The following is a 25,998-nucleotide window of genomic DNA, read 5'->3' on the forward strand; positions in this document are numbered from 1 at the left end:
CATTATGTTTTAATGTTAAGTTCTATCAGCTGATATTAATTTCCTTTGTATTTCCGTCACACACTGCAGTACTATCACATGAAGAATGAAAAGAGGAATCATGAGGCCTGCAGGTTATAAAAACAGATGATAGGAGAGAAGCTGCACAGTGACAGCCTCATAAAAAGCCCCAAAAGCTTGGAGGTGTGCTGCGTCAGGAACAATGTGTAATGTTTGTGCAGTGCAGTGACAGATGGAAGGGAGGGCATGTTTGGGTCTAATGTCCTCACCCTCTGTGCTCCCCCTCAGGGTGCGGTTTCGGGCTGAGGTGTTGCAGCGACGCAAAGAGGAGAGGGAGGCCAGTGAGCTGGAGCGGTTCAGGGAGGAACTCGAGAAGCAGAATCGACTGGAAGCACTCCGAAACCAGGTGGATCATTATATGCTGTTAGCCCTCTCTCAAGTATACTGATTGGCCCTGTCAGTGGAATTGACTCAAAGGAAAAGAGTTGAAGACTCTAACCCCTACTGGAGCAACACTGCCACCTTTTGGTAGCAAAATGAGAATGCATTTATATGGGTAGTGTGTGCAGCAGTGATCGCCAACCTTTTTGAGACCAAAATCCCTGGTCTCGGCCGTGAACCTGCACAATATCAACCACCCTTGTTTCTTAACTTTCTTGTTCATTTTAATGCCTGGTACAACTGAAGACACATTTGTTTGGACAAATATAACAATGACAACAAAAATTGCTCATAAGAGTTCATTTTGTTTGGAAGTTGCTAGATATCAGCTCTTAAATGAAACTCTTATGAGCTATATTTGTTATCATTATATTTGTCCAAACAAATGTGCCTTCAGTTGTACCAGGCATTTAAATGGATCAATAAACTATGGTATGTGCAGAGAAAATTATGTATATATACATATATATATATATATATATATATATATATATATATATACATACATACATACATACATACATACATACATTGGGCACCACTATACCCCTACTTTTCTGGCTCTTGGTCCGGCTTGGGCTTGTGTCGTCAGCTCCATGAGCAAACCACAACTAATTGGTTTGTGGGCTCAGTATAGTGGACAAGCGTTTTGGATTGAGGAGGTAGGGGCTGGTCAATGCGCTACAACAGTCAGCCCTTAACGCGCGCCGTCGTAACAGCTCAAAGATTTTTTTTGGAGGTGCACGTCTATGGAGTTATATTTGTTCCTTAACTTTGAGGTAGCAAAGGCAGATATGCAATAATTACTGTTGTGTATGCAGGCACATTGCTGCAGCGCTTTGTCACTCCCTCCTTCGGTTGCTCGACCTTATTGCTAGCGTGAGGGGGGGGCAATCGGTGTACGAAGCAAGCTGGTGTACTAGTGTACCTCCGGCCAGGTTTTGGGGACTGGGCTCCTTGCTGGTGCTTGCGGGTTACTACCTGGATAGCGGTGAGGCGTATGGGCGTGTTCAGTGGACAAAATGCATGTCTGTTGGTCGCTCTCCGGGAGGTGAGGGCACTGATGTTATAATACTTTTTTTTTTTTTTAAATGTTCTCGCGATCAACCAGCAAAGATCAACTTGTAGCTCACGATCGACGGGTTGGCGACCTCTGATGTACAGTATTCATCTTGCTGCATGATGCAGTGTAGTTTACACCACTACACCACAATGTATAACAGTAAACAGATTTTTACTTTAGTCCATTTCAGACAGTACCAATCAAAAATTTTTTGTATTTTTTAAATTTAAGTGTCATATTTTTTAAAAGAGCTAATAATTTCAAGGATATTTTCAATTCTAAGTTTTTTTGTGAGCTTGTCTGCTTGACTTAACCAGATTTTACCTAATTTCTGCATGTTTTTCCAATGAGTGCATAACATTTATGCTCAAAAAATTAAAAAAGCATCACCGAAACTTCCCTACAGTTCATTTATTTTTTTTCTACAATGCGGAACATTACTCAAAACATAAATTTGTGGTTGGAAAATGAATTGCATTAGAAAATAAATTCTATTTATTTGCATTGCGCCAAATCACAACAGTTTACACAAGTTATTTTAAGGCACTTTATACATGGAGCATGTCATCCTGACAAATTAAAGAGAACCAACTGAACCCCACATGAGCCAGCACTTGGCGATGGAGGCAAGGAAAAACTCTCCCCAGGGAAGAAACTTTGAACAGAACCCAGGCTGAACCGGTTGGGTTGAGCTAGTAGAAAGAGTACAGTCAAGGGACAGATGGTAGATGGAGAGAGAAAACAGGATGGGGGTTTAAATGGCTAGGGAGGGTTGAAATGGGTACAATAACAGCCGTATTAAAAACAGTAATGGTACCATGTTGACACCCCAATGCCAATGGTCCACTCAGAGAAGGGAAGAGGGAAAGCTCGGTATATGAAGGGAGATACCCGTGTAGTCTAGGTCTATGGTAGCATAACTAAGAGATGACCCGGGGAGGACACGACAGAGTTAGCCCAATACACTTATACGCTATACGACTTACTGTGCTTCAGTAAAAAGGTGAGTTGTAAGTCTGAATTTGAATAAGGAGAGGGTGTCTGTCCCCCGGACTGAATATGGAATAAGGTTCCATAATAGCTGAAGGCTCTACCTCCCATTCTATTTTTAAGAATTCTTGGAATCACAAGATGGTGTAAGCTTTGTGATTGTCGTGCTCTTCTGGTTTTATAGGGCACCAAGCGCTCTTCAAGGTATAGTGGTGCCTGGCCTTGTAATGCTTTATGTGAGGAGGAAAATTTTGAACTCGATTCTACTGTAAATTTTATAGGTAGCCAGCGCAGTGAGGCTACTACAGGAGAAATATGACCTCTTCTCCTGGTTCCTGTTAGAACTCGTGCGGCAGCATTTTGGACCAGCTCAAGGGTCTTCACAGACTTGCTTAGGCAGTCTATCAGCAGCAATATTCCAACCTGGAGGTCACAAAAGCATGGACTAGTACCTTGTGATATCACTCTAGTATTGTATCTCCGATGGTGTGCTTATGTTATGGCCCCGTGAGAGTGTTTAATCTCTTATGCAATATTAAATGTTCTCTGTTGTTCTAAGGTTGCGGTGGTGGCAGAGGCTGACACGGAGAGGATGATGGGAGGCACTCAGGCTTGGAGGAATCGATATCTAACCATCAAAGAAGTTGCTATCCAGAAACCTCTCTTCGGACTCAACACGTACACAGATGCACAGGTGATATACACACACTCCTAATGAATATATTCTAGCTGTTATGTCCAGTTAAACAGAAAATGGGTGATGTTTTTTTCATCAACTAATACTATTGTTTTTATCAATTGTTTTGCCACAGTAAATAAGGGCAGACACAATTACCAGGATGACACTACAAATATAAAACCAATTTCCTGTTACATGTTGGTGAGAATCTACTTAAAGGGCTAATACCGGACTGTATTACAGTAGTCCCTTGTTTATCGCTGTTAATTGGTTCCAGACCTAACTCTGATAAATTAATTTCTGCATAGTAGGGTTCCTTATTTATAAATGAAATATTTTTGTAGTAACTTGTGTACGACTTTGGAAATATGGTTTTTAACATTACCTGTATTAGAGCCCTCTAGACATGAACTAACATCCCTATAGTCAACTTTACACTTGTATTAGCCAATATAGTAGACATAATAACACTAAATAAGACATTTAAGACAAATAAGACTTGTGTGTTGCTGTAAATGTGTTCCCTAGGGGAGTAAAGTGAATTGAGTTCCAGTTTGTCATGGGTTACAGCCGCAATAGTCGCCCATGATTTTTTATTCGGGATTATTGTGCCTGTTGTAAGATCATTCAAACCTGCAACAAAAGCCTGTTGTTCCAGCAGTCAAGTCTGGTGATTATGTGTCTCACCGAACATTACAGTAACATTGCTGACACCTCGTGACTAGTGTAGAATACCACGTCAACGTCTTTGAATGCATCTTGAAATGCCTTGTATTTGTATTTTACTTCATTTAGGAATTTTTATGCTTGAAAATGTCTAATTTAGGTAAATATGCGTAACATTTGCTTAAATATGTATATGTTTTGATTAATAATAGGCCACATTCAACCACAAAACAGCATGATTTATTAATTGATATATATTTGAAAAATGATAGAGCAAAGCCGCAAAATTCGAACCTCAAAAGTGGCGCGGGACGACTGTCTTACAGTTGAGTCAGTCAAAGGAGGCGTCCACGCCCCCAGAATCATAATGGCACCCCCATCTGTTTGACGTCCTCCTTGAACCAGGAAGTAGCCTACTAACTAAAAAAAAACTGATGGCCAACTGATGGACAAACCAAACCAACTTTCCACTGAGGGCCACATACTGAAAAATGGAAGGATGCAAGGTCCACTTTGATATTTTGTAAATCAATATGTGTCAATCAATATAATCAATATACTGTTCCATGTTTTCGCCATTTGTGGATAACGCCTTTTCCAGACTGATAGATCTCAATTAATCTCAGTTAAGTTATGTTTTAACAGGGGGGGGCAATGACTTTTTCACACAGCGCCATGTTGATTTGGATTTTTTTTTTCTCCCTTCATAACAAAAAGTTTCATTTAAAAAGTGCATTTTGTGCCATTGGCTAATATTTAAATTTGATGATCTGAAACATTTAAATGTGACAAACATGAAAAAAATGAGACATCAGGAAGGGGGCAAACACTTTTCCACACTACTGAGTACTAAGTTAGCACGCTTGCTGCTGTGTGTCGACGTCATCACTCGTACGTCGATATCATTATCGGTTGAAAACCGTTACCGATATGAACCGATATCTAATTGTTGTGCCAGTATAAGCCGATAATATTGTCCCTACTCCTTATCTGTGCTCCCAGCTCTTTTTTTTGTGTTTTTTTTTTTTTTTTGGGGGGGGGGGGGGGGGATATTCTGTCAGCTTAGGTTTTGCTTTGCTTTTCATCTGCGACTGACCGCTGACCCGTGCTGCAGCATATATTATGCAAGCTGTTTGGCCACTAAAACAATGATTGTCCTCATTTTTACAGACTGTTATAAACAGCCTTGAGTTCAAGGCCGCCACTGCGGTCTGTGGGTGTTATTGTGCAACAATGACTAATGATTTTCCAACTTCTTCCTAAAATGCCAGCCCGTGAGAGATGAGTGACTAATCATCAGGCATTAAGCGAGCAGCAAGCAGTGGAATGTCAGGCACAGTGAGAAACATTAATAGCATTTTTTTTTTCTACCTTATCTGTTTTCCAGATTGTAGCTGATCCCAGATTACGGATCGAGCAGGCCTTGAGGGAGGCCGGTCTGCACCATACTCCGTATGCCCAAGAGGTCCTGTCACATATCAAGCCCCCAAAACCACCAAGACGAGACACCAAATCAGCGCTGCAATTTTAACCAAGTTGTGGATGAGGAAGTACTTATTAATTACCATTAATCATTACAATTAATTAATCAATGCTGTTATTGTTGTTTTTAGTCAAGTCAAGTTAAGGCAAAGAGTCAAGTGAAGTTTTATTTGTTAAATCCATAAGATTTGCGCACTTCTAAAGGATCCTGATAACTTTAGAATAATCTAGAGCAGTGGTCCTGAACTGGTTTGTCTGCGGGATCCCACCATCACCCCTCAAAGACAATTGGTGACCCAAAATGCGGGAATTTTTCAACTCAAACTTCTCATTTATCTTCTATTTTAAGAGACTGTTTTCAACACAACATGAAGCGGCTATCCACAAGGAAACGTTTTCAGGTCAAAACGCCAAAGTATGTTATCGTTTCAGCCTCACATCCACACGGAAACAGCGTTCTGGGTGCCCTGAAACGGTATTTTTGGAAAACGGCCTCCAGAGTGGGGAGAATCTGGTGTCTGCTTGTCCTTTTCGTGTAGACAGCCTACACGAAAACGGTGACGTCACCGACCCACTGCCACCCTGTCGCAATCACATGACCAGAAGTGAGCTTTGACGACAAGCCAACATAATATCTGAATATATCAACGGACATGACCCACCCCAGGAGACATTCTCCTGATATTTTATTATAGTTAATATATATATATATATATATATAACTATATATATATAACTTTTTTTTATTAGGAATAATTATTCGTTTATGATTCCCTTCGGATGTCACGTCTACATTTTGGTTCAGGGTTTTCTTGTTGCTCTGTTATGTTCATTGCCTCATGGATGATGAGTCTGTATGTTCTCATCGATTGTGGCAAGTCTTTTCCCATGTGCTCTTCCTGCGCTGTGTGCTTTTGGATTTTGAGATTTGTCTTTTTTTAATCTTGCTTTTTAAGAATTTTCAACTTCCCCCTGCTTCCTTACGTTATTGATCGTCCTTATCCTGTTCAGGGTCATCAGAGTAGTTTCTCAGGTCACCTATCCCAGGCCAAGCCAATCAATCACAGTTTAGAATGAGCATGATACATTTTTTAAAACATTTTTTTAAACATTTTTGCCACTTTGTGGCTTTTTCAGCTGAAAGATACACAATTAACACAGAAAAATTCCCCTTAACTCAGATTTTCATTATACTTTTTGGGTTTAGCTGTATAGACTAACAGGCCACTGCACCTGCAGACTCCATCAGGATTCAATAGAAGCACAATATGAAAAATTCTGCCTTAATAGTAATATTAATACCGCTTTGTTTGTTTGACACTGTCAGGGCGATATTCATTTCACAGTGTGTTTATTATTGTGGTTGTAGTTTGTTGTGGTGTACAACTGCACACCACCCTCTCTCGTAACATCAGGTAGCCAAAATATTAGAAACAGCTGTCAGTATATGATGCAATGCATGCAGAATTACCTCAGCATCTTACTGAACACAGTTCTAACTTTATTAAAATTGTGATTCTCGGTTTTCTATGCGCACCTTATGAGCAGCATCAAACAGTATCGACAGTCACACAGACATGAATATTTTATTTAATGAGACTACATTGTACCAGCATTAGACGACTAAAGTGACTATGTTTATGTGTGCTCACAAGTTAGTCATGAGTAAAATCACAGATGATTTATATGAGCTTCTTATCGAAAGCATTAAAAGAGATGATGCTAGGAAACTTAGCCACTATACTTGCAGTGCATTTATATTTCACTGAAAACCTTGCCTCAAGGTTTTTCCGAATTGTTCCTATAGTTTTTGGAGATAGCATGTACTACCAAACAACCGGAAAAGAACATCATTAGAAAAATCCGTAACACGGGTACCAAACTATCACACATTCAATGATACAATACAAACTTAAATTAATGTTATATAATATTTAACTTAATCAAGCATCTTTAGTGTCTTGAAATGCACATATGAACATGTTAAGTACAGTATATACACATCAGTTAAATCTATATACATTGATTTAAGAGGGCTACGGCAGTGTTGTGCTTTTAGACAATATGTCCAAGGCGTTTCTTGATAAAGTGGGCCACCAGAGCTTGTGGTCTCTGCTGGTACTCCACCAGAACATCATGAGGGGACGTGATCTGGTCTCCCTCAAAGCGGTTCAGCAATGTGACACAGATGACAGCCGCTGGCGTCGGACAAAAACACAAAACAGTCAACATCAGTAGAACCAAAAAACATACACGCTCCAACTTGTATTTGTAACTCAAGTGTAGAAGTGGCTCATTCTGACATGTTATGCAACAAGATAAATCACCTTTGAGGCCACACACACGGCACATGGCTGCGAAGACGGTTGACTCCATTTCAATATTCCTCACTCCAGCTTCATAGGCTTGCCTCAGATACTCCAGCTTTTCCTCATGGGAGAAGGAGCACAGAGCCCCATCAAGTCGACCCTGACCTATGATACAAAATAGAGCAGTTAACTCATGAAACACATTTTATCACAGGTGATTCTTTTCATATACAATGTCGACCTTCATAGAAATCGTGTGTGCACAAGGTGTTTCCAATCACAGTTGGAAGGTTTTGGAGCTCAGAGGAGCACTGCAGAAGCTCACTAGCCACCCCCTCATCCAGTTCAGTGCTCCGGGTGATCACTTTACCCAGAACCACCTGCTCAAACTGGGGCCTGAAGGAGTAGTCCACTGCTTTGTCTGTAACCACCACCGTGCCTGGTGCCAAACCTGGATGAGGAAGGAAAATGTTGCTCTTGAATTGGAACTTTTTTTGAGTGTCATGACTTTGGAAAGTTGAAGAAAGGAAAAAAAATTTTTTAAAAAAATTACCAACACCACCAGATGTTCCCAAGCGAAAGAGGATCACGTCCCTGCAGTGGGCATGGTGCAGCAGTTTGATGAGCTCATGCAGCATGATAGAGATCGATGGGACACCCATGCCATGCTAGAAGACAACACAAGTCATATTTAAAACGGCCATGCATGCCGCAGTTCTACTTGTAGCAGTGTGAGGTGCAGCAGCTTGAGGAAAATAAAAAACTCTGAGCTTTTCAAAAACTCAAGATGCTTAAGAGCAAACAAATATGAGTGTACAAAATAGTAAAATCCATCCACCCATCTTCTACCGCTTATCCGAGATCGGGTCGCGGGGGCAGCAACCTAAGCAGAGAGGCCCAGATTTCTCTCTCCTCTGCTACTTTGTCAGCTCCTCCTGGCGGGTCCCGAGGCGTTCTCGGGCCAGTTGAGAGACAGTCTCTTCAACGTGTCCTGGTTCTTCCCCGAGGCCTCCTACCGGTCGGACGTACCCTGAACACCTCCCCACGGAGGCGTTCGGGAGGCATCCTAACCAGATGCCCGAGCCACCTCATCAGGCTCCTCTCTATGCGGAGGAGCAGCGGTTCTACTCCGAGTTTCTCCCAGATGACGGCGCTTTTCACCTTACCTCTAAGGGAGAGCCCAGGCACCCTACGGAGAAAACTCATTTTTGCTTGTACCCGCAATCTTGTGTCTTTTCGGTCACTACCCAAAGCTCATGACCATAGGTGAGGGTAGGAACGTAGAAGAACCAGTCAATTGAGAGCTTTGCATTTCGGCTCAGCTACCTCTTCAGCACAACGGACCGAAGCAGAGTCTGCATCAGTGCAGACACTGCACCAACCTGCCTGTCGGTCTCTTGTTGCAAACGGACTCGTTAGGTGCAACATTGTACGAAAACCGAGGCAACATTTTGGTGAAAACCCAGTCATGTGAAAACCGGGGCATATGAAAAACTGACATTGATCTGAACAGTAATCCCTTGTTTATTGCGGATAATTGGTTCCAGACCCGACCGTGATAAGAGAATTTTTGCAAAGTAGGATTCCTTATTTATCAATTTCCATCGTTACTGCATCGAAAATCTGTTTACAATCTTATAAATACAGTTGTTTTTAAAATTATTAGAGCCCTCTCTACACACCCATATAGTCGGTTTTACATTCACATTTTCCCAATATAGTAGATATAATCAGAGAAAATAAGCCTTTTAAGATGGGAGTAAAACTCGTGCTCGTGTTCCTTGTGGAGGACAGGAAGTGTCGTTGGGGGGTTCATAGTTGAGTTTTAGTTTGTGTGTTTCCGCCGCAACAGTATCCTCTGTTATTATGATTTATAATTAATATTATGGTGTGAAATCATTTAAATCTGCAATAAAAGTAAAAGCTTGTCTCACTGAACAATTGCTGACACCTAGTGACCAATGTAGAACACTACATTCACAATTTGAGTGCGTCTTAATGAGGAATGAGGCTTTATTTGGCTTATATTTGTATTTTTGCTCATTTAGACATTTTTATGCTTGAAAATGCTTAATTTTGGCACAAAAAAACCCTGCTTAAATGTGCATATTTTTTAACTAATAACAAGTTGTATTCAACCAGTAAACAACATGATTTCCTAATATATGTTTAAAAAAATGATAGATTGGTGTTGCAAAATTCAAACTGCAAAGTGTTGAGGGACGACTGTATAGCGTTTAATGGGGAATGGAGGGTTAGGCTTGTATATTCTTTGAGTGGATTCTCACTATACCGCTCTTTAGAATACTTACGTTTATAGAAAGTACTGGTCCCACTTTATACATGCAGTAGCGGTCAGTTCCCTCGCATATATCTCGGATTTCGGCTGGGTTGCCGGGCAGTTTCAGCTCCTCGTGGATGAACTGGGCAAAGGCCTTCATGCGATTGGCGCTGCCGCCAACACACACAAACTATATGATGAAACAGAGGTTATATCAGATCATAAGTTGCCTTTAAACTCGATAGAGGAGTGCTTTTGTGATTCTAGTACCTTAATGTCGCCAAACATCTCCGGCAAGTTGTGAGACTTGGTGCTCATGCTGAAGTGGTACAGAATGTCCTCCTCCATGGTATCCAAGTAGGGATTTTTCACCTGGACTTGTTGTCTAAAGAAGGAAATGCAGCTTATTATTCACCCTGATAGACTTTCTAAGATGATGGGGGAATAAAAGGTGGACTTACTTGATGTATTCACTGTGGTCATTTCCCATGCAGTTCAGTAGAATCGGTGCCATGACTGCAACAACAACAAAAAAATCAAGTTACCGCTATTAGCTATTCAAATATCACAGCTGTTGTCCCAACTAGAGTTGCTCTCCAGAGCTGATATAGTGGTGACCTCTGACCTTGCCACTGATTGGCTCCGGGCAGAGGAGTGGCAAACACGCACACCAAAACACCAACCAACCCCTAGAGAAGCAAGATCAATCCACTGGAAAAATGATTGATCTGCGTGCAATGCGTCCGAATCCGTGCAGCACAGACTAGCGGATGCGTTGTGACATTGGAACACGCTGATAACCTTTATTGTGACTTTGTCAAAACAATGACAGGCTGCATTGTGAGAGCAAATACAAGTCTGGGAACATTCTGACGAGCCTTTATTACATCAGTCTGTAACAGAGGAAACCTTTGCATTGCAGCGTTTGTGAGTCATATACCGCAACATACTGTCGCTTGCTTGCATTCGGCCAGTGAGACATCATGAGTTCATAGTTGCAATAAAGACTGTTTTACAGCTAAGTATTTAATAAAAATACACCACCGGTTGACGGTTATTGGATAGATTTAGCACCAGAAACGTAAATCTATCTTTTTACAGCCATCACTGTATTCAAACATTTAACAGGACTTGTCCAGGCTGTTAGTGTCTGAATGAGGCCATACTCGGGGGCAGACTGGCCAGTGGGGGTACCAGGAGTCTTCCCGGTGACCCGGTCAGTAACGCGCCGATTTATTTACTGCTGCACCTTACTTTGGTAATTACGCTAACTACCTCACCCGGGCTGGCTCCAGTAGTCGGCATAGTCAAGGCGGCACCCCCATGCGCGGAACACACACACGATCCGTGGGGGACACATATTGCACAAGGGGGCGCATTTTCTGTGAATTAAATTTACCGTGTATGAACGCTGTTACAGGCCGATCCTGGCCCTTTAAGAAGAATTGCATTGTGGGATGTTGGGTGTCTCCCTTCCCTCGCTTCTGTCTGCACCGCTCATTGTTTTCTGAATCCTGATTGGCTATAGACCATTGTCAGTCAATCTCCTTCGTGCCGCCCTGCGTGTCTCCTAGCTTGCTAGCTCGTAAATGAATCTTCAGTTTGAAGGACTGCAACAATATGTTTTAACAAGGATACAAAAATGCTACAGTACAGCGAAACGGCGCCAGGACGAAAAGGAACGGTCACAGGAGAAAAAATCAGCTTGAGTGAATCATTTCTTGTGTCCTACCTGCAGGTTGATCATTAAATTCAAACGAAGGTGTGAACTTCTTTGAGAGTGTTTAAACAAGAGAGAAATGTGATCAAATGTTAATGCCCGTCTGAGAAAAGTATATGGTGAGGGGCTTTAAAGCCTTAAAACATCCATAATCATTGTAAAAAAAAAAAAATGAGTTGGCAATTTTGCGGATTTCACTTATTGTCGGCTGCTTTGGGAGCCTATCCTCCGCGATAAACGAGGGAACATTGTATTTATGATGAGTGGTCTTGCCCAGGGCCAATTCCGAGGGTCCCTGGCAAATACCGGAAATTCTGGTGTATAAGCCGCACCCACTAAATTTAAAGGAAAGAACAGATTTGTACATACAGCTGTATATAAGCCACACTGGTGCATAAGCCGCACGTGTCCACGTCATAAAATGGCATATTGTGGTGCACACAAGTCCGTGAGGACCAGGCAGCTCTTTATTTGAAGGAGCCAATCATGAGCTATGAAAAAATGAGCTTGTCAACCCACTGGAAATTGCAGGAGGTCATTACTCAATATAAGAGTCTGACTCAAGGTGTCATCTTACATAGAACACTAAACTCATAACCTAATAAATATACAAACATGTGTCAATACAAGTTTATATTTTAGTTCGAGATAACAAAATTAACAGAATAAAATAATGAAAATAAATACCTAAATAAAGAAATACCCAATACCTAAATAGAAATCTGTCTTGCTTAACTTAAGAGAATACATTCATTGTCCAGGATGCAGAGGTCTCCAACTTTCATCACTGTTAGAGCTTTCATCTATTCCAGTTTTATGACTGGCAACATTTAAATTGTACACTACTTTAATTACCAAGCAGATCTGCACTCAAAGTGTGGCCATCGTCTTTATGCTATTTTTTGGTCATTTGTCATTATAGGCATAAAATCTGAATTGAACCGTTATAATAAAAAACTAAGAGTCGAGGCTTTTGGTGTTTTTTGCCAATGCTGATCACATGTTTTTTACAGAAATGGTCTGATAATGGTCGGTGGCCTGTCGATTGGAACATCCCTAGATTTCATGTTTTCCTCATCAGTGCCAGCAGCACTCATGCAGCCCCAGACCGTGATACTTCCACAGCGGTGCATGACTGTAGTCCAAACACAATTACTCTGTTACTCACTTGTGTTGCCAACTATTTAGGCAATAATGGCTGCGTGTTGACTCATTTTCAGTGGATAGCAAATCTATGCAAGCTGTACACTGACTACTCTAAAGCATATTAGCGTTTCATTCCTGTAGTATTGTCCCGTGAGAAGATAGAAGTACTTTTTGTACTACACGGTTTTTAACAGCACATGCAAGAAAATACAAAGGACTCAGTTGCGATTGCATTGCAATCCTGGCAGTAACTGAAGGCGATGTATGAACACCGAATCATAAACAACTGGAGGATACCCGGTGGGATGCATTGTGGTTGTCTAAGGCCATGCATTGCCAGTTTATTGAGCAATGAAATGGATTTACATTACCCAGAAACATTACAGTGACTGGAAATCCGCAGCTTGGTTTGGCTCAGATGGAAAAATTCTACCTGTCACATTAATTTTCTGTTTCTACAGGAACGCGGCTGATGTTTCCGTTGCCTTTCAGAGATTAACCAGAGAGGTTGTTTTTTTTTTTTTTTTTTGAATAGAATGAACCTTTCCATTACTCACCCAGACAATCTCTGGGTACTTATTAGCAAAGCAGAGAGTCAATAAGTACTTTTAACATTTGCTCTTTTTGTGACCAGCCGGCTGTGTAATTATGCAACAACAGGGTATTTCCTCTTCAATTACAGTATGTTACCTACCGTCTGCTTTAAAATGATGAAAATAAATCATCAAAATCCCTTCAAGAAAGTGGTTCGTCCTGGAAATAGGTGCAAGTTAATTTCACCTCATTGTGGTCATCATTTGCTTGTGTACAGTTTTATTTGTCCGGACTTTGTCTGTGTTCATAACATTATGAGGATAGTGTTGTGGACAGACGTCTTTACTGTCATGTGTCTGTCGTACTTTAATTGGTGGGAGTATATTTGGGGTCGTCTGACAGGTCACTGACATTTCCATATAGGTAGCAGAAGAACAACACGACCAGCTGTGAGCCAATGCCAACATGCGGGGTGAACGCCCAGCTTCATCTTTAGGGCACTGATCTGCATGCAACAGTAGTGTTGTACGATACAGTAATATGGTATTTAAAGGCCATACAGTGTGTGAACAAGACTGGCTTTTATTGGAAGAGCTGATACTGTATAATGAATGGGTGTTTACACGCAGGTGTTCCCAAACTTTTCAAGTGGAGTGTATATTCTATTATATTTTTATGTTTTATTTTCCCTTGTATTGATTTTTATTTTTTTTTTTGTAAAAGTGCCATATCAACAACACCAGATTGCAGTGCTAAACATGTAGTACATGGAATTGGGCTCCAAATGTACTGCAAATCATGACACTCCTCTCCTTTTTTGCATGACAACACACCTGAACACAAAATACAGTTTTTAATACTAAAAAAATACTTTTTTTGCAACGTTTTATTATTAAGGGAGAAAAAAAAATCCAAACCTACATGGCCCTGTGTGGAAAAAAGTGATTGCCCCCTAAACTTCATAACTGTTCGGGTCACGCTTGGCAGCAACAACTGCAATCAAGCGTTTGCGATAACTTGCAATGAGTCTCTTACAGCGCTGTGGAGGAATTTTGACCCACTCATCTTTGCAGAATTGTTGTAATTCAGCCACATTGGAGGATTTTCCAGCATGAAGCGCCTTTTTAAGGTCATGCCACAGCATCTCAATAGGATTCAGGTCAGGACTTTGACTAGGCCACTGCAAAGTCTTCATTTTGTTTTTCTTCAGCCATTCAGAGGTGGACTTGCTGGTGTGTTTTAGATCATTGTCCTGCTGCAGAACCCAAGTTGGTTTCAGGTTAAGGTCACGAACAGATGGCCGGACATTCTCCTTCAGGATTTTTTTGGTAGACAGCAGAATTCATGGTTCCATTTATCACATCAAGTCTTCCGGGTCCTGAAGCAGGAAAAACAACCCCAGACCATCACACTACCACCACTATATTTTACTGTTGGTATGATATTATTTTTCTGAAATGTGGTATTACTTTTACGCCACATGTAATGGGACACACACCTTCCAAAAGGTTCAACTTTTGTCTGGTCAGACCAAAGAGCATTTTCCCAAAGATCTTGGGGGTCATCAAGATCAGCAGTGGTTTTCATCTTAGCTGTTTTTTGTCTTTCTTATGGTGGAGTCATGAGCACTGACCTTAACTGAGGCAAATGAAGCCTGTATTTGTGGAAAATTGCTCTCACTGTGGTTCGCTGGAGTCCAAAAGCTTTTCCAGACTGATAGTCTCATCTCAATTAATCTCAGTTATGTATTAACTTTTTCACACAGGGCCATGTAGGTTTGGATTTTTTTTCTCCCTTAATAATAAAATATTTCATTTAAAAACTGGATTTTGTGTTTACTTGTGTTGTCATTGACTAATATTTAAATTTGCTTGGTGATCTGAAACATTTAAGTGTGACAAACATGCAAAAAAAAAAACTCAGGAAGGGGACAAACACTTTTTCACACCACTGCATATACGTATATAAATGTATTAAATTAAAGCCGTGCACGTAAAATAATGTTAAAAATGAATAGAAAATAACACTAGAATTATATATTTTAACCCAATCTGCTAATACAGCCAACAAGTTTACTACTGTTTTATCACGTTCTATATTTTAATTTCAATTAAAATATATAAACGTGTTTTTTTCAACAAAAAAAACGTTTCAACTTGACGCTTCAAAAGGCTTTATCCGAATATGATTCAATACAACAGCGCCCTCTAGTGAGTTGACACCCTCACATCATCCTGAATTTGCTTCTTGAAAAGCCCAGCGGGCCAAGTACAGTATGTTTTGGTTTTTTTAAGCCAGAATTGTGTTGAGCAAAATCATTAATAAAAGTACAAGGCTAATCGGTGTCATTATTTTGGCATTCGCATTCAAATGACTTTTGTAATTTTTTATTTCAACCAATAATTTTCTTAATTTCAACTATATGGTTATTGGGGTGATAAATTGTTTGGATTATATGAATGGGGAGTTTGTGTTGTAAGTCCCTTTTTCTCAATCTAACAACTGTGCAACAATTGTACTTTAATAAATGACAACAAAAATAAAATCACCAAATAAATTCATTTAAAAACCATTGTAATTGATGTTTTTGATTAGGATTATTTTTGAATATAATATTTACATGTCATATATGTGTGTACAGTATGTCCCCTTGTGTTACCTTTCGTGTTATTTTTTCTGTATTTGTCATTTTTAGTACATTTTAAATGTTACTTTCTATGTTTTTTTCCCTTGAGCAGACCTGTACAATTCAGTAAAATTTCAGCCAAGTAGTCACTTTTACTTGAGTGCAATACGTCGGCACTCTTTCCATTTTTGACTACTGTATATTTAATGCATTGTGACTGGTCCATTTTGTACATTTTCTTTGACGTTGAAAATTAAGACTTTTTTAACAATTAAGGGTTAATAATGGCAATGATACCAGATTTTTGGAAGAAAAAATACGTTCTGACACGATACATACTAGTCGTTGATACATATTGCAGTATTTTATTTATTATTTCCGGTCTGTTTTATTTTGAAAGTGCTCACCGGAAATTTTATGCCGATGACACTGCGCATTGTGGGTAACTGAGTTGCTAGCAACTTCCTGCTTCAGTCTGCTTGGTATCTTTTGGTGGTTGCGCCGCCTTCTTTTTAGAGAAGTCCAGACGGCGTTGCTAAATCGAAGTGATCTCAAAAATGTCCTTAGTTTGTCGCTTTCGAACCAGAGAGGCGAGGTGAAAGTGTGACTCTTTACGAAGCAACGTTTGGAAAATGTTGGCGCCATGTAGCCGCAGCGTCTCGGACTGACTTTGGAGAACAGACGTGCTATTGTGGGTGAAACCTCAAGGAGATGGCAGAGTCCTTCAGGCAGAAGACCTCCTTCTGAAGCACTTTAAATTATACTCCAAATAGGTGAGTGTCCGCTACAATGTAAGTTGTAATTTAACATCATATTTGTGTGTGTTGGAAGTTTTGGGTAGGGCTCTGCGAGGAGCTTCAAGAATGTTCCCTTCTTAGTTTTTCTTCCCTTAAAATGTTGACCTGTTAAAACACGAAGCTGTTCATACGTGATTCAGCATGTTATTATTTTTGGTGGTGTGTGGCAGATATATTAGGGTGAGGATAATTGTTGACTCCCTTGGGCGGAACAACTTGCAGAAAAAAAATTTTGTTTTCCATCGCGACAATTTCATAGTACATCTTTAAATCATGACAAGTTGCGACTTGCAAGTGTATTGTCATGCAAACATCACTGGGAGGGTCGTTCTGCGTGATTGCGTGTGTGTGTGTGTGCGTGTGTGTGTGTGTGTGTCATCATCCCACGCTGGGCACTTTTTTAACATCACAATCGCAGTCCTGCAGTGATGGAGGAGGAGGAGGGGGAGGAAGAAGAAGAAGCTCATGATTTTAGTGAGGTGGAGGGGGTACGGTTTGCAGCCTGTGTGCACAAAACTGCACAAAATAAATGATGAGTACGTTTTTGCAGCACAGTCCAATGAGAGCATATACTGCACATAAGAACGATGAAAGGCACGCAACTTCGTGAAGGGAGGTGTTAATTCTGGCTCTAACAAATCAGAGATAATTGTGCTGATTAAAAGACGTGTGAACTGCAACGTCTCACACCGAAGTGCTCGAATCAACAGCTAGATCCTTGCTGCTAACCCCTCCCTGCCTCCACAGGCACACATATTAATCAAGTTTGTCTGGGGATTACTTGATTGTATTCATACTTGATTACACATCTGATGCATGGCTTTTAGCCTTTGACAGCCAACATGGACAAGCCACTCTTTATTCTTATGCCTTCACGATATTGACAAACCTCTTAATCAATTATTTAAACAGTAAATTAGGTTTGTGTCTTGCATTCTCCACTGCACGGCATCCGCTTTGCTTGATGCTTTTCCATTGGCAAATCCTCGTACTACGTCCTCCGATTGAAGTGTGTTCCATAGGTTTACCGCTTTGGGGGGGGGACAATTTTGACCAAAGGAGACACAAAAACATGCACACATGCAGCATAGCATTTTTTTGCCTAAATGAATCATTGTCAGGCATAAAAATGACTACGTGAACTAAAATACAAATAAAAGGCATTCAGAAGACGCATTCAAAGATGCTGTGATGATAGGTGGTATTCTACAGTGGTGAGTAATATTTCTATAATGTTGAGTGAGACACTAAAATGCTAGACTTTATCACAACAACAGGCTTTTATGGAAGGATTGAATTATCTCACAATAATCCTGAATAAAAATCCTTAATAAAAGCTAGGGCTGTCAAAAATGAATCACCTTGAGGGCATTCACACAATTACATTAAATTTTGTAGTGTATTAACGCATGGGCCCCAGAGAAATGTTATGATGGCAGACGGAATCACAGCGGTGCGTCCCAACACAGTCACACCGAGTCTGATGCTCTTTTATAACTTCATTCACATCATTCACATCAACAGCAGTACAATTCGAACACCACATACTGGATGTATCGCCAACTCACACACGTCTCTAGTCCGTTCATCTGGGAACTACACTTCCTCATTGCCGTTACAAGAACGCGAGATGCATTCAGGGACACTCCGAACATCACAAAAACGGCTTTGTGTGTGTGTGTGAACATGAAGTGGATATTCGTATCACTCACTTTGTAACTCTTAATTCGGATGTACAATTTGCTACATTCAACTATGCTGGAAAGGACACTGCAAAAAAAGCACATTTACCTTAAATTACATGATGTCTTTGAACTAGGGATGTCCGATAATATCGGCCACCGCTAATTACCGGGCCAATACCGGCATAAAAATGTGATATCGACCAACATCGGTGTTGTTTTTTTCCCTACAATGAAAGCCTATACAGAGCTTTTAGCGTCAGCGTCGCAAATTTGCAACATTGCTTAACGTGCTGCATCATGCAGTTAATACTGTGCTGATCACAAGTCTGTGAGGATGAAGTAACTCTATATTTAACAAGCAGAGTAGCAACAAAGCTCACAATGAACTCACCAACTCCATAGAAATTGCGTGAGGAAGGTTAATCATTCCACATCTTTTTCACGTCTTTTTTTAAAATTACTTTATAACAATGAATCAGTCATGAATTAGAAATCATCATCCCATCCTTCAACATTGCCTTTTTTCCCTTCCTTTTTTTTTTCCTTCTTCCCCTAAAAAAAGACAAAGAACAAAAGTTACTTATCCAAAATATAATCAATCAACCAATAATACAAATAACACAAACAGAAAAAAATATATATATTTATCAAGAACATCTACCATATAGAAAATGTTGGCCTACAATTCCATATTCTCAATTGCTTTACAGAAATCTTCTGGGTATAACTTACTGAGTATGGACATCTTATCTCTAATAGTTAAAGTTAATTTCTCCAGTACAATGATCTGTTTCAGAGTTGTTATCCACAAGTTTATATTAGGTACTAATGTCTCTTTCCAGGTCCTTGTTATCTGTTTTATTGCTGAAATACCACATACCAGTAATACCACATACCAGTCTTATGGTGTTTTTAAAGAAAGAGCTAAAAAAAACAAAAAACATTATACAGCAAGGTAAGAGGTAGATAACAACAGACAAGACACTACCAACATAGAATGCAGAAAAAACAGCAGCTACAGTATGTGAGATCTAAACATGTAACTTAGCAGCTTTTTACAGCCACAGTACAGCAAAGCATGCTGGGAAACAGGAAGCGCTGTTGTCACAACCACATACGTAGACGCCGCGTCGCTGAGCCGGATGTCAACGATGTGGCAAGGCTGCTCTGTAAGTGAATACAAATAAATGTACTTCATAAAGCGCCTTTCTGCAAGGAAATTCAAGTTAATGCCTCTCGTTTATACATTCACACACATACAATGCTAATATACTTGGGAAACAGCGAGGCACCAACAGCAATGTATTTGATCTGCTCAGATGGCTAAGATAAGAACTTTATTGATTGCACACAGGACTAATTCACATTACATCAGCTATAGAGCACAAAGTAGTGCTGAAAAACCATACACAGGGTGTGTGTGTGTATGTGTTTTAATGAGTAATTTTAATGCAATAAAATAAGAACATGAAAGTTATCAATCAAAATAATAATCAACAAATCTATTTGAAACGATACCCCTTTAACTAGAAATACATTAAATCTTTCAAAAAATAACACAAATCAAGGCACAAGAAACACAATTGTATTCTTATATAAAATATGTAATACATTAATTATCCACTCGGAGATGGGTGGATTAGCCAACAAAACAACTGTACTCATTTAAGAGTACAGTAGACGCCCCTACAACGTCAATACTCCATTCCGAGAACGTTTACGTTATAGGGTTTTTACGTTTATACGAAGCGTAAAATACATGTAAATAGCCTAATCCGTTCCAAGAGCTTCCCAAACTCACCCCTTTGGCCCTTCAAAATATTCAAAGTCCACCAAATATGGTGGGAAAATATAAGAAAACGTTAGCATAAACATAGTGGAGTAACATTCCAATATAAAATAAGGTAATAAATAAGATTACCGGTACTGTAAATGAATAAAACTGAAAAACAAAAACAATCAACTAGTTTAAGGGCGACTACGAAGGGAAGGGAGGTTGAAGGGAGAAGCCTGTCTCTCACACAGACTCACGTACGCGCTGTATAAATCAGCCAATGAGATGAGAGAGTAGGCGGTGCCCCGATAATCAGCCAATGAGATGAGAGCGTAGGCGGTGCCCCGATAATCAGCCAATGAGATGAGAACGTAGGCGGTGCCCCGATAATCAGCCAATGAGATGAGAGTGTAGGCGGTGCCCCAATAATCAGCCAATGAGATGAGAGCGTAGGCGGTGCCCCGATAATCAGCCAATGAGAGCGTGAAGCGTCAGAAGGCGTCACCAAGTGTACTCTGTTAGTCGTGGAAAATGTTTCCCTCTCTCTGTCGCACGAGCTATTCAAATCGAATTTCTGAACTTGCACCGACTTGACGCTTTGAGTTATATGGAATTTCTTACGTAATACGATGCAAAAACTTTACATAAATTCTTTACGTTCAATGGAATTTACGTAAAAGTAAGTTTACGTTATGCGAGGTACTACTGTATTGTTACTTTAGAGCAATTTTACTCAAGAAAAAGATATGTGATATTACAGATTCGGTTAATATTGGAATATCAGTTATCAGCAAAAAAGCGAATATCAGAAATCCCTACTTTGAACGCAGCCCCTCATTGCTCATAATAACACGGTTGAAAGTGCAATTCAAGTGTTCTGCTATCATTGAAGAGACGATCCGTCCTTTTTCTGTGCCGCTTATCCACGTTAGGGTCACGGGGGTATGCTGGAGCCTATCCCAGTTGACTTCGGGCGAGAGGCGGGGTACACCCTCGACTGGTCGCCAGCCAATCGCATTTTAAGAGACTAGTGTTAGACAAATAGATTTTTAGACTTGTGTGGTATCTTTTAGCTTGATTGACATATTCAGTTCATTTGGAGCTGTTAATGCAGTATAATCCTGTACAGTATACAGGTGATTATTATATCAGTATAATCCTGTCCTGTGATTTATATTTCTGTTAATTAAATACAGTAAAAATGGGCATATTTCATACATACAGCAGTTGATTTTTATTCATTTGACAGCACTAGTTTATATTTGTATCATTTTGGCATGTAGTCAGCCATGGCATATCCGAAATGATAAAAAGTTCTCCCATTCCATGTGTAAGTGGTAAGTTTTTGGCTTCTTACTTTGTCCTTCTTCCCCACTCCATTTGACACACTTTGTGAGTTTCGACTAAGCAAACTGAAGAGGCTAAGAGGCTACTTAACTCGTAGCTTACTATGCTAGCAGCAGCCGTCTCCTTGCAGTGATGCTGTAGCCTGTGGATTAGCAATGTAGTGTAAACAAAGAATAATAGGAGCATAAAGGTGACTATAGGGGTGTTATTTCATGTTTACAGAGCTCTAATAATGGTACAAACCATATTTACAAAGTAAAACAGGTTTTTCTGTGCTTAAATACGAAAATATTCCATTTATTAATATTGAACCCTACTGTACTTCGCAGTAATTCACATATCGCGGTCGGGTCTGGAACCAACTGTAAATAAAATTTTATTTTAGGTGTCTGACAAATAGTGACTCTATTTGGAAGTCATTCAGAAAACACAACGTCTCATGTCTCTCAAGTAGATCAAATCTATTCAGCAAAAGCACAAAAAAATAAATATTTAGTGATGTAATCATTGGACAGAGACAGAGAATGACCTGGAAGCGGTTGAATTCAAGAAGTCAATTAAACACATGTCTCTTGATTGGGAAAAACACGACCTTTAGCATTTGAATTAAAAAAAAATCAGCATTTCCCTTCTCCGCATCACACAAGATCTTGTGACACCCCAAGCAAGCACCCTTAACTGTCAATTTTAGCAAAACATTTTGGACAATTCTATGCTCCCAGCTTTGTAGGAACTGTTTGGTGAGGGCCCTTTTCCGTTCCAGCATGACTGTGTCCCTGTAGAACGTGGTGCGGAAGAATTTGGCAGAGAGCCCTGACCTCAACCTCATCAAACAGCTTTGGGATGAACCAGAACATTTGTGTGCTAGCACACCCTGTCTCAGTTCCTCGCAGATGGACAAATATTTCTGCAGACGCACCCAAAAAAAGAAAATGCAGAAAATCATCCCAAAAGAATGAAAGTTGTTGTAACCACCAAGGGGGTGGGGGGCATTTTTCCATTTTCACTTCATGTAGGTGTCATAACACTCACAGGGTACAGCATGTTTCATGGTGTGTACTTAATATTCACATGTAAGAAATGGAACAGTATTGCTTCTAATTCCAGTGCAGATGCATTTGATATGCAAACATGTCAGAAATGTGTGATGATAAAACACAATGTCCAAGTGCAAATGATGATTGTATTTGTCTGCAGTGGGCCGTGGCCTTTGACTCAACCTCCCCCATTGCGGGTTGCCACAAAATATTGCCATAAGTTGGTGATTAAATCAGCATTTTGTTTCCTGCCACCCTTTTAAAAAGGTTCGTATCACCATCATTCCTCCACCCATACCTAGCAGCCTGTGATGGCATTAGAGGGATGTTTTGGTTGTTGATGATGTGAAGAAAACTAACCCATAGCTCACTTGGTCTGTGGGCTTGGTGCGCTCAGTGGCTTGCATCATTGAGTCTGCCTGATGGTAGCCTGATAACAGGTTGTCTGACAGGCTGGGGTGGGGTAGTGACTCGTCTGACAGGTACTAAGACAATAGAGGACAGGGTGTTTTTTTATTGCATATCTCATCTGGACAGCTCTATAATAATATTGATTTATTCCCTGTGTGCTATGCATACATTTACCTGCATTGGTGCTTTGCAGTAGCACATTGAATCTGTTTTCCATTATTATTTACTGTTTGGAATCATCCTTCAACATTGTTGTCTCCCGTTTTTGGGTTGAAAAAATGATTTTAACAAAAAATAAATAAATAAAAACCTCTTGGTTTGGCTTTTGTGTACATGATAACTATATTTTGAAGCCTGCGACAGAGCTGGCAACTCTTCTGGATTCTGCGGGAGACTCCCAGAAATTGCCCTCGTTTAAATATTCGGGATTGTAGTGCATTTGTGTGGACATAAAATGCTATGGCTTTTGCCCGGATGTTGAAAGGATGGCGAGGAGGTCGCCGATCAAGATTCTCTCTTTAGTTTAACAAACAGCTTACTGTCAGCCCTAACCACGCCAAAAGAACATCTGCTAACTTCTTCTCAACGTGCAGACGTCACCCACACACGCGACCCCTCTCCCCCCTTTTACTTGACATCCTTACGCTCATCCAATCACCAGTCAGGGCTCAAGCCTGTACACATCCACGGCCTCACAGACAGTTGAAAATTATTAGAGGTGTCCAGATACAACTTTTTCACTTCCGATATGATACTGATATTGCAGCTTTGGTATTGGCTGATACCGACATTGATCCATTAATCAACACAAATCATACTTTTATTGTTTGGAAAAGCTTGAATCATCCATAATTGTGTTACTTATTTTGTAGTGGCTTGATCACGCATATTACAGCATTTCCAATTCTTTTTGCAGCTCTATTTGATGTTGTTGTCATGTAAACATACTCTTACTTTGGCTGTCTCCAGCGACGGTCTTTCACAGTGTGTAATAACAAAAATAGCATAATGCAAATGTGCCTTGTTTGGGGTGTGGGCGGAGTTTGGTTTCAAACCAATGATAGATGTTTTGTGTGCTGAGTAATTTGACTGTCAGAAGTAGCCTGCAGTTTTTGGTAGGAACAATATGCTAGTGAAGGGAAGTGGTTGGCTCCAGAAACCCTGAGAGCAATGGGGGTTGGGGTTTTGTGTGTGTGCGTGCGTGCGTGCGTGCGTGCGCGTGGGCGTGGGCAGAATCAGGTTACACAGTCTGTCATTAACAAGAGAACTGCAGTTATGAGACTAAGATAGACTTCAAGTCTGAGCGAGAGTCTGGGTCTCATCACTCTTCCATGTCACTGGAGGAAGTAGGAGGAGTGTGGGTTGGTGGTCTGTGTGTGCGTGCGTGTGTGTGTTTGCGTGTGTGTGTGTGTAGGATAAGAAGGAGGACGCTGGGTCAATACAATAGCTTTTATTTGAGTCTCACATGTGTCTGGCTGCAGCTTGTGTGTACATGAGTACACATGTGTTGCCAGTGTGTTTGTATAGATTATATGCTGACATGCCAGAAAGTTTGCCAAGCAATGGACCTGGCATCAGAAGAGGCATCAGGCTCCACAAGAACACAGCATGTGGGTTGAATTTGTCTCAGCTTTATACATGAGTCCATTTTTTTTTTTTTTTATAAAAGAGGCCTTCTGTCTGCAGTGTTATTTTTAGTCAAAAAATCCCCGAGCCTTTTTTTTTTTTTTTTTTTTTTTTTAATAATTTCAGCCCAAACACATTGCAACAAGATGAGATGTCTGAGACTTGCAGTGCTGCAGTCTGAAAGTACGAACGAGGGGGAAGAGATAAAAACGCTCTTTTCCTCCAGATTCTGGTCTGTTTTCACTATCTGTCCCTCTACCCTTCTGGTGGCTGTGCACAGACGTATTGATCGCATTTTCTGTGTTTTTTAAATGTGGATGAAGAGCAGTGGAGACAGGGGTAAGGGGATGAGAGGCTACTGTCTGCACAGATGCACTCAAACATAGATCTGCAGTGCCTTTGGCTCCTCTCCTCTGCGCTAGAAACACTCTGCAATACACATTGTAAGGATATTTCACTTGCTTCACTGCTCTTGTCTTATTGCTTAGCTTTATGGGGGAAATGTTTATCTTTGTCCTGGTAGGTACTCCTTTATTTCTTTTGCAGACCCAAGAATTAAAGCAGTTTGTGACCTGTCTACGTTCTGTTAAGTTATAAGTGAAGGCCTTTGACATTTGAGTGGTATGGCTAGCTCATATTGTTTTTATATACAAGGAACCCTAAGTAGTATGAATTTAATGGTCCAAAATGCCAAATAAGAATTTTGAATTTCAAAAAGACTAAACAAAGCAATTTTAATCATGTAATTGATCGTGGTGGTGTGCCACTACAAAATAAAAGCCGCCACCCCGTAAAAATGAACTTGAAAACCATGTTAAGTAATATATTGTATGAATGTATAAACGGCATAAGATATATAGATAAATATACAGCTTATTATTTACAATTAGGTTGAAAACATCCTTGTTATCGTGCAAATAAAAAATAGTTTGTAAAATGTGTTGTCAATTAACGACAGCTTGTCACACTTGAATCCCAGCTATGCCAGCGTGTGTGATTGCTCACGTTTCAATCTCATTCGACTTTCTGGCGTCTTTTACCCATTTGCACTGCCTCTCTGGCGGTAGCAAGCTAGATCACGGACGAGCTAGAAGTGGCTATCACATTCATGCTACCTAACTTTTTAAAGTGTCACTTAACAATCTTCGTCTCTTGTTATCATTATAATACTTATGGCTTGTCTTCAGAACACTCGATGTATGACTAATTTGTTCAACAAACGCGTAGTGTGTCCAGCTTTAGACAGTGATGCTATCACAGGGGTCTCCAACAGGGAGCTCGTATGCTAGCAGTAGCTCACCAGCTGATGTTGAGTAGTTCACCAATGAATATTTGCTTCACCTCTTAGTAGTTTTATAAGTGTTCTATTCAAACATGACAGCTG

General features: G+C 40.3%; 3 protein-coding genes across 3 annotated transcripts in view; 2 read left to right on the forward strand and 1 right to left on the reverse strand.

The window, feature by feature from the left end:
- LOC129188073 (coiled-coil domain-containing protein 148-like) overlaps nt 1–12,329 on the forward strand; it is a 32,400-nt gene extending 20,071 nt beyond the window's left edge. The window contains exons 14-16 of the mRNA XM_054788072.1: nt 289–406; nt 3,054–3,188; nt 5,227–12,329. Coding sequence (XP_054644047.1) covers nt 289–406; nt 3,054–3,188; nt 5,227–5,370 — 397 coding nt within the window. The 3' untranslated portion in view covers nt 5,371–12,329. The remainder of the gene's footprint in view (nt 1–288; nt 407–3,053; nt 3,189–5,226) is intronic.
- upp2 (uridine phosphorylase 2) lies at nt 6,656–10,537 on the reverse strand. The gene is made up of 7 exons (XM_054788073.1): nt 10,373–10,537; nt 10,182–10,296; nt 9,943–10,101; nt 8,184–8,298; nt 7,872–8,081; nt 7,649–7,795; nt 6,656–7,519 (listed from the first exon to the last, which is right to left on the reverse strand). Exons 1-7 carry the CDS (start codon nt 10,423–10,425, stop codon nt 7,377–7,379), a joined length of 942 nt encoding a protein of 313 aa, XP_054644048.1. The 5' UTR covers nt 10,426–10,537; the 3' UTR covers nt 6,656–7,376.
- A 4,071-nt stretch (nt 12,330–16,400) lies between the features above and the next one.
- The window catches only part of LOC129187640 (activin receptor type-1-like), a 36,074-nt gene continuing 26,476 nt past the window's right edge, over nt 16,401–25,998 (forward strand). Inside the window, exon 1 of the mRNA XM_054787202.1 lies at nt 16,401–16,710. The gene's annotated coding sequence lies outside the window, so the exon portion shown is untranslated. The remainder of the gene's footprint in view (nt 16,711–25,998) is intronic.

Source organism: Dunckerocampus dactyliophorus, chromosome 9, assembly GCF_027744805.1.
Source record: "Dunckerocampus dactyliophorus isolate RoL2022-P2 chromosome 9, RoL_Ddac_1.1, whole genome shotgun sequence".
NCBI classification, from domain to species: domain Eukaryota; kingdom Metazoa; phylum Chordata; class Actinopteri; order Syngnathiformes; family Syngnathidae; genus Dunckerocampus; species Dunckerocampus dactyliophorus.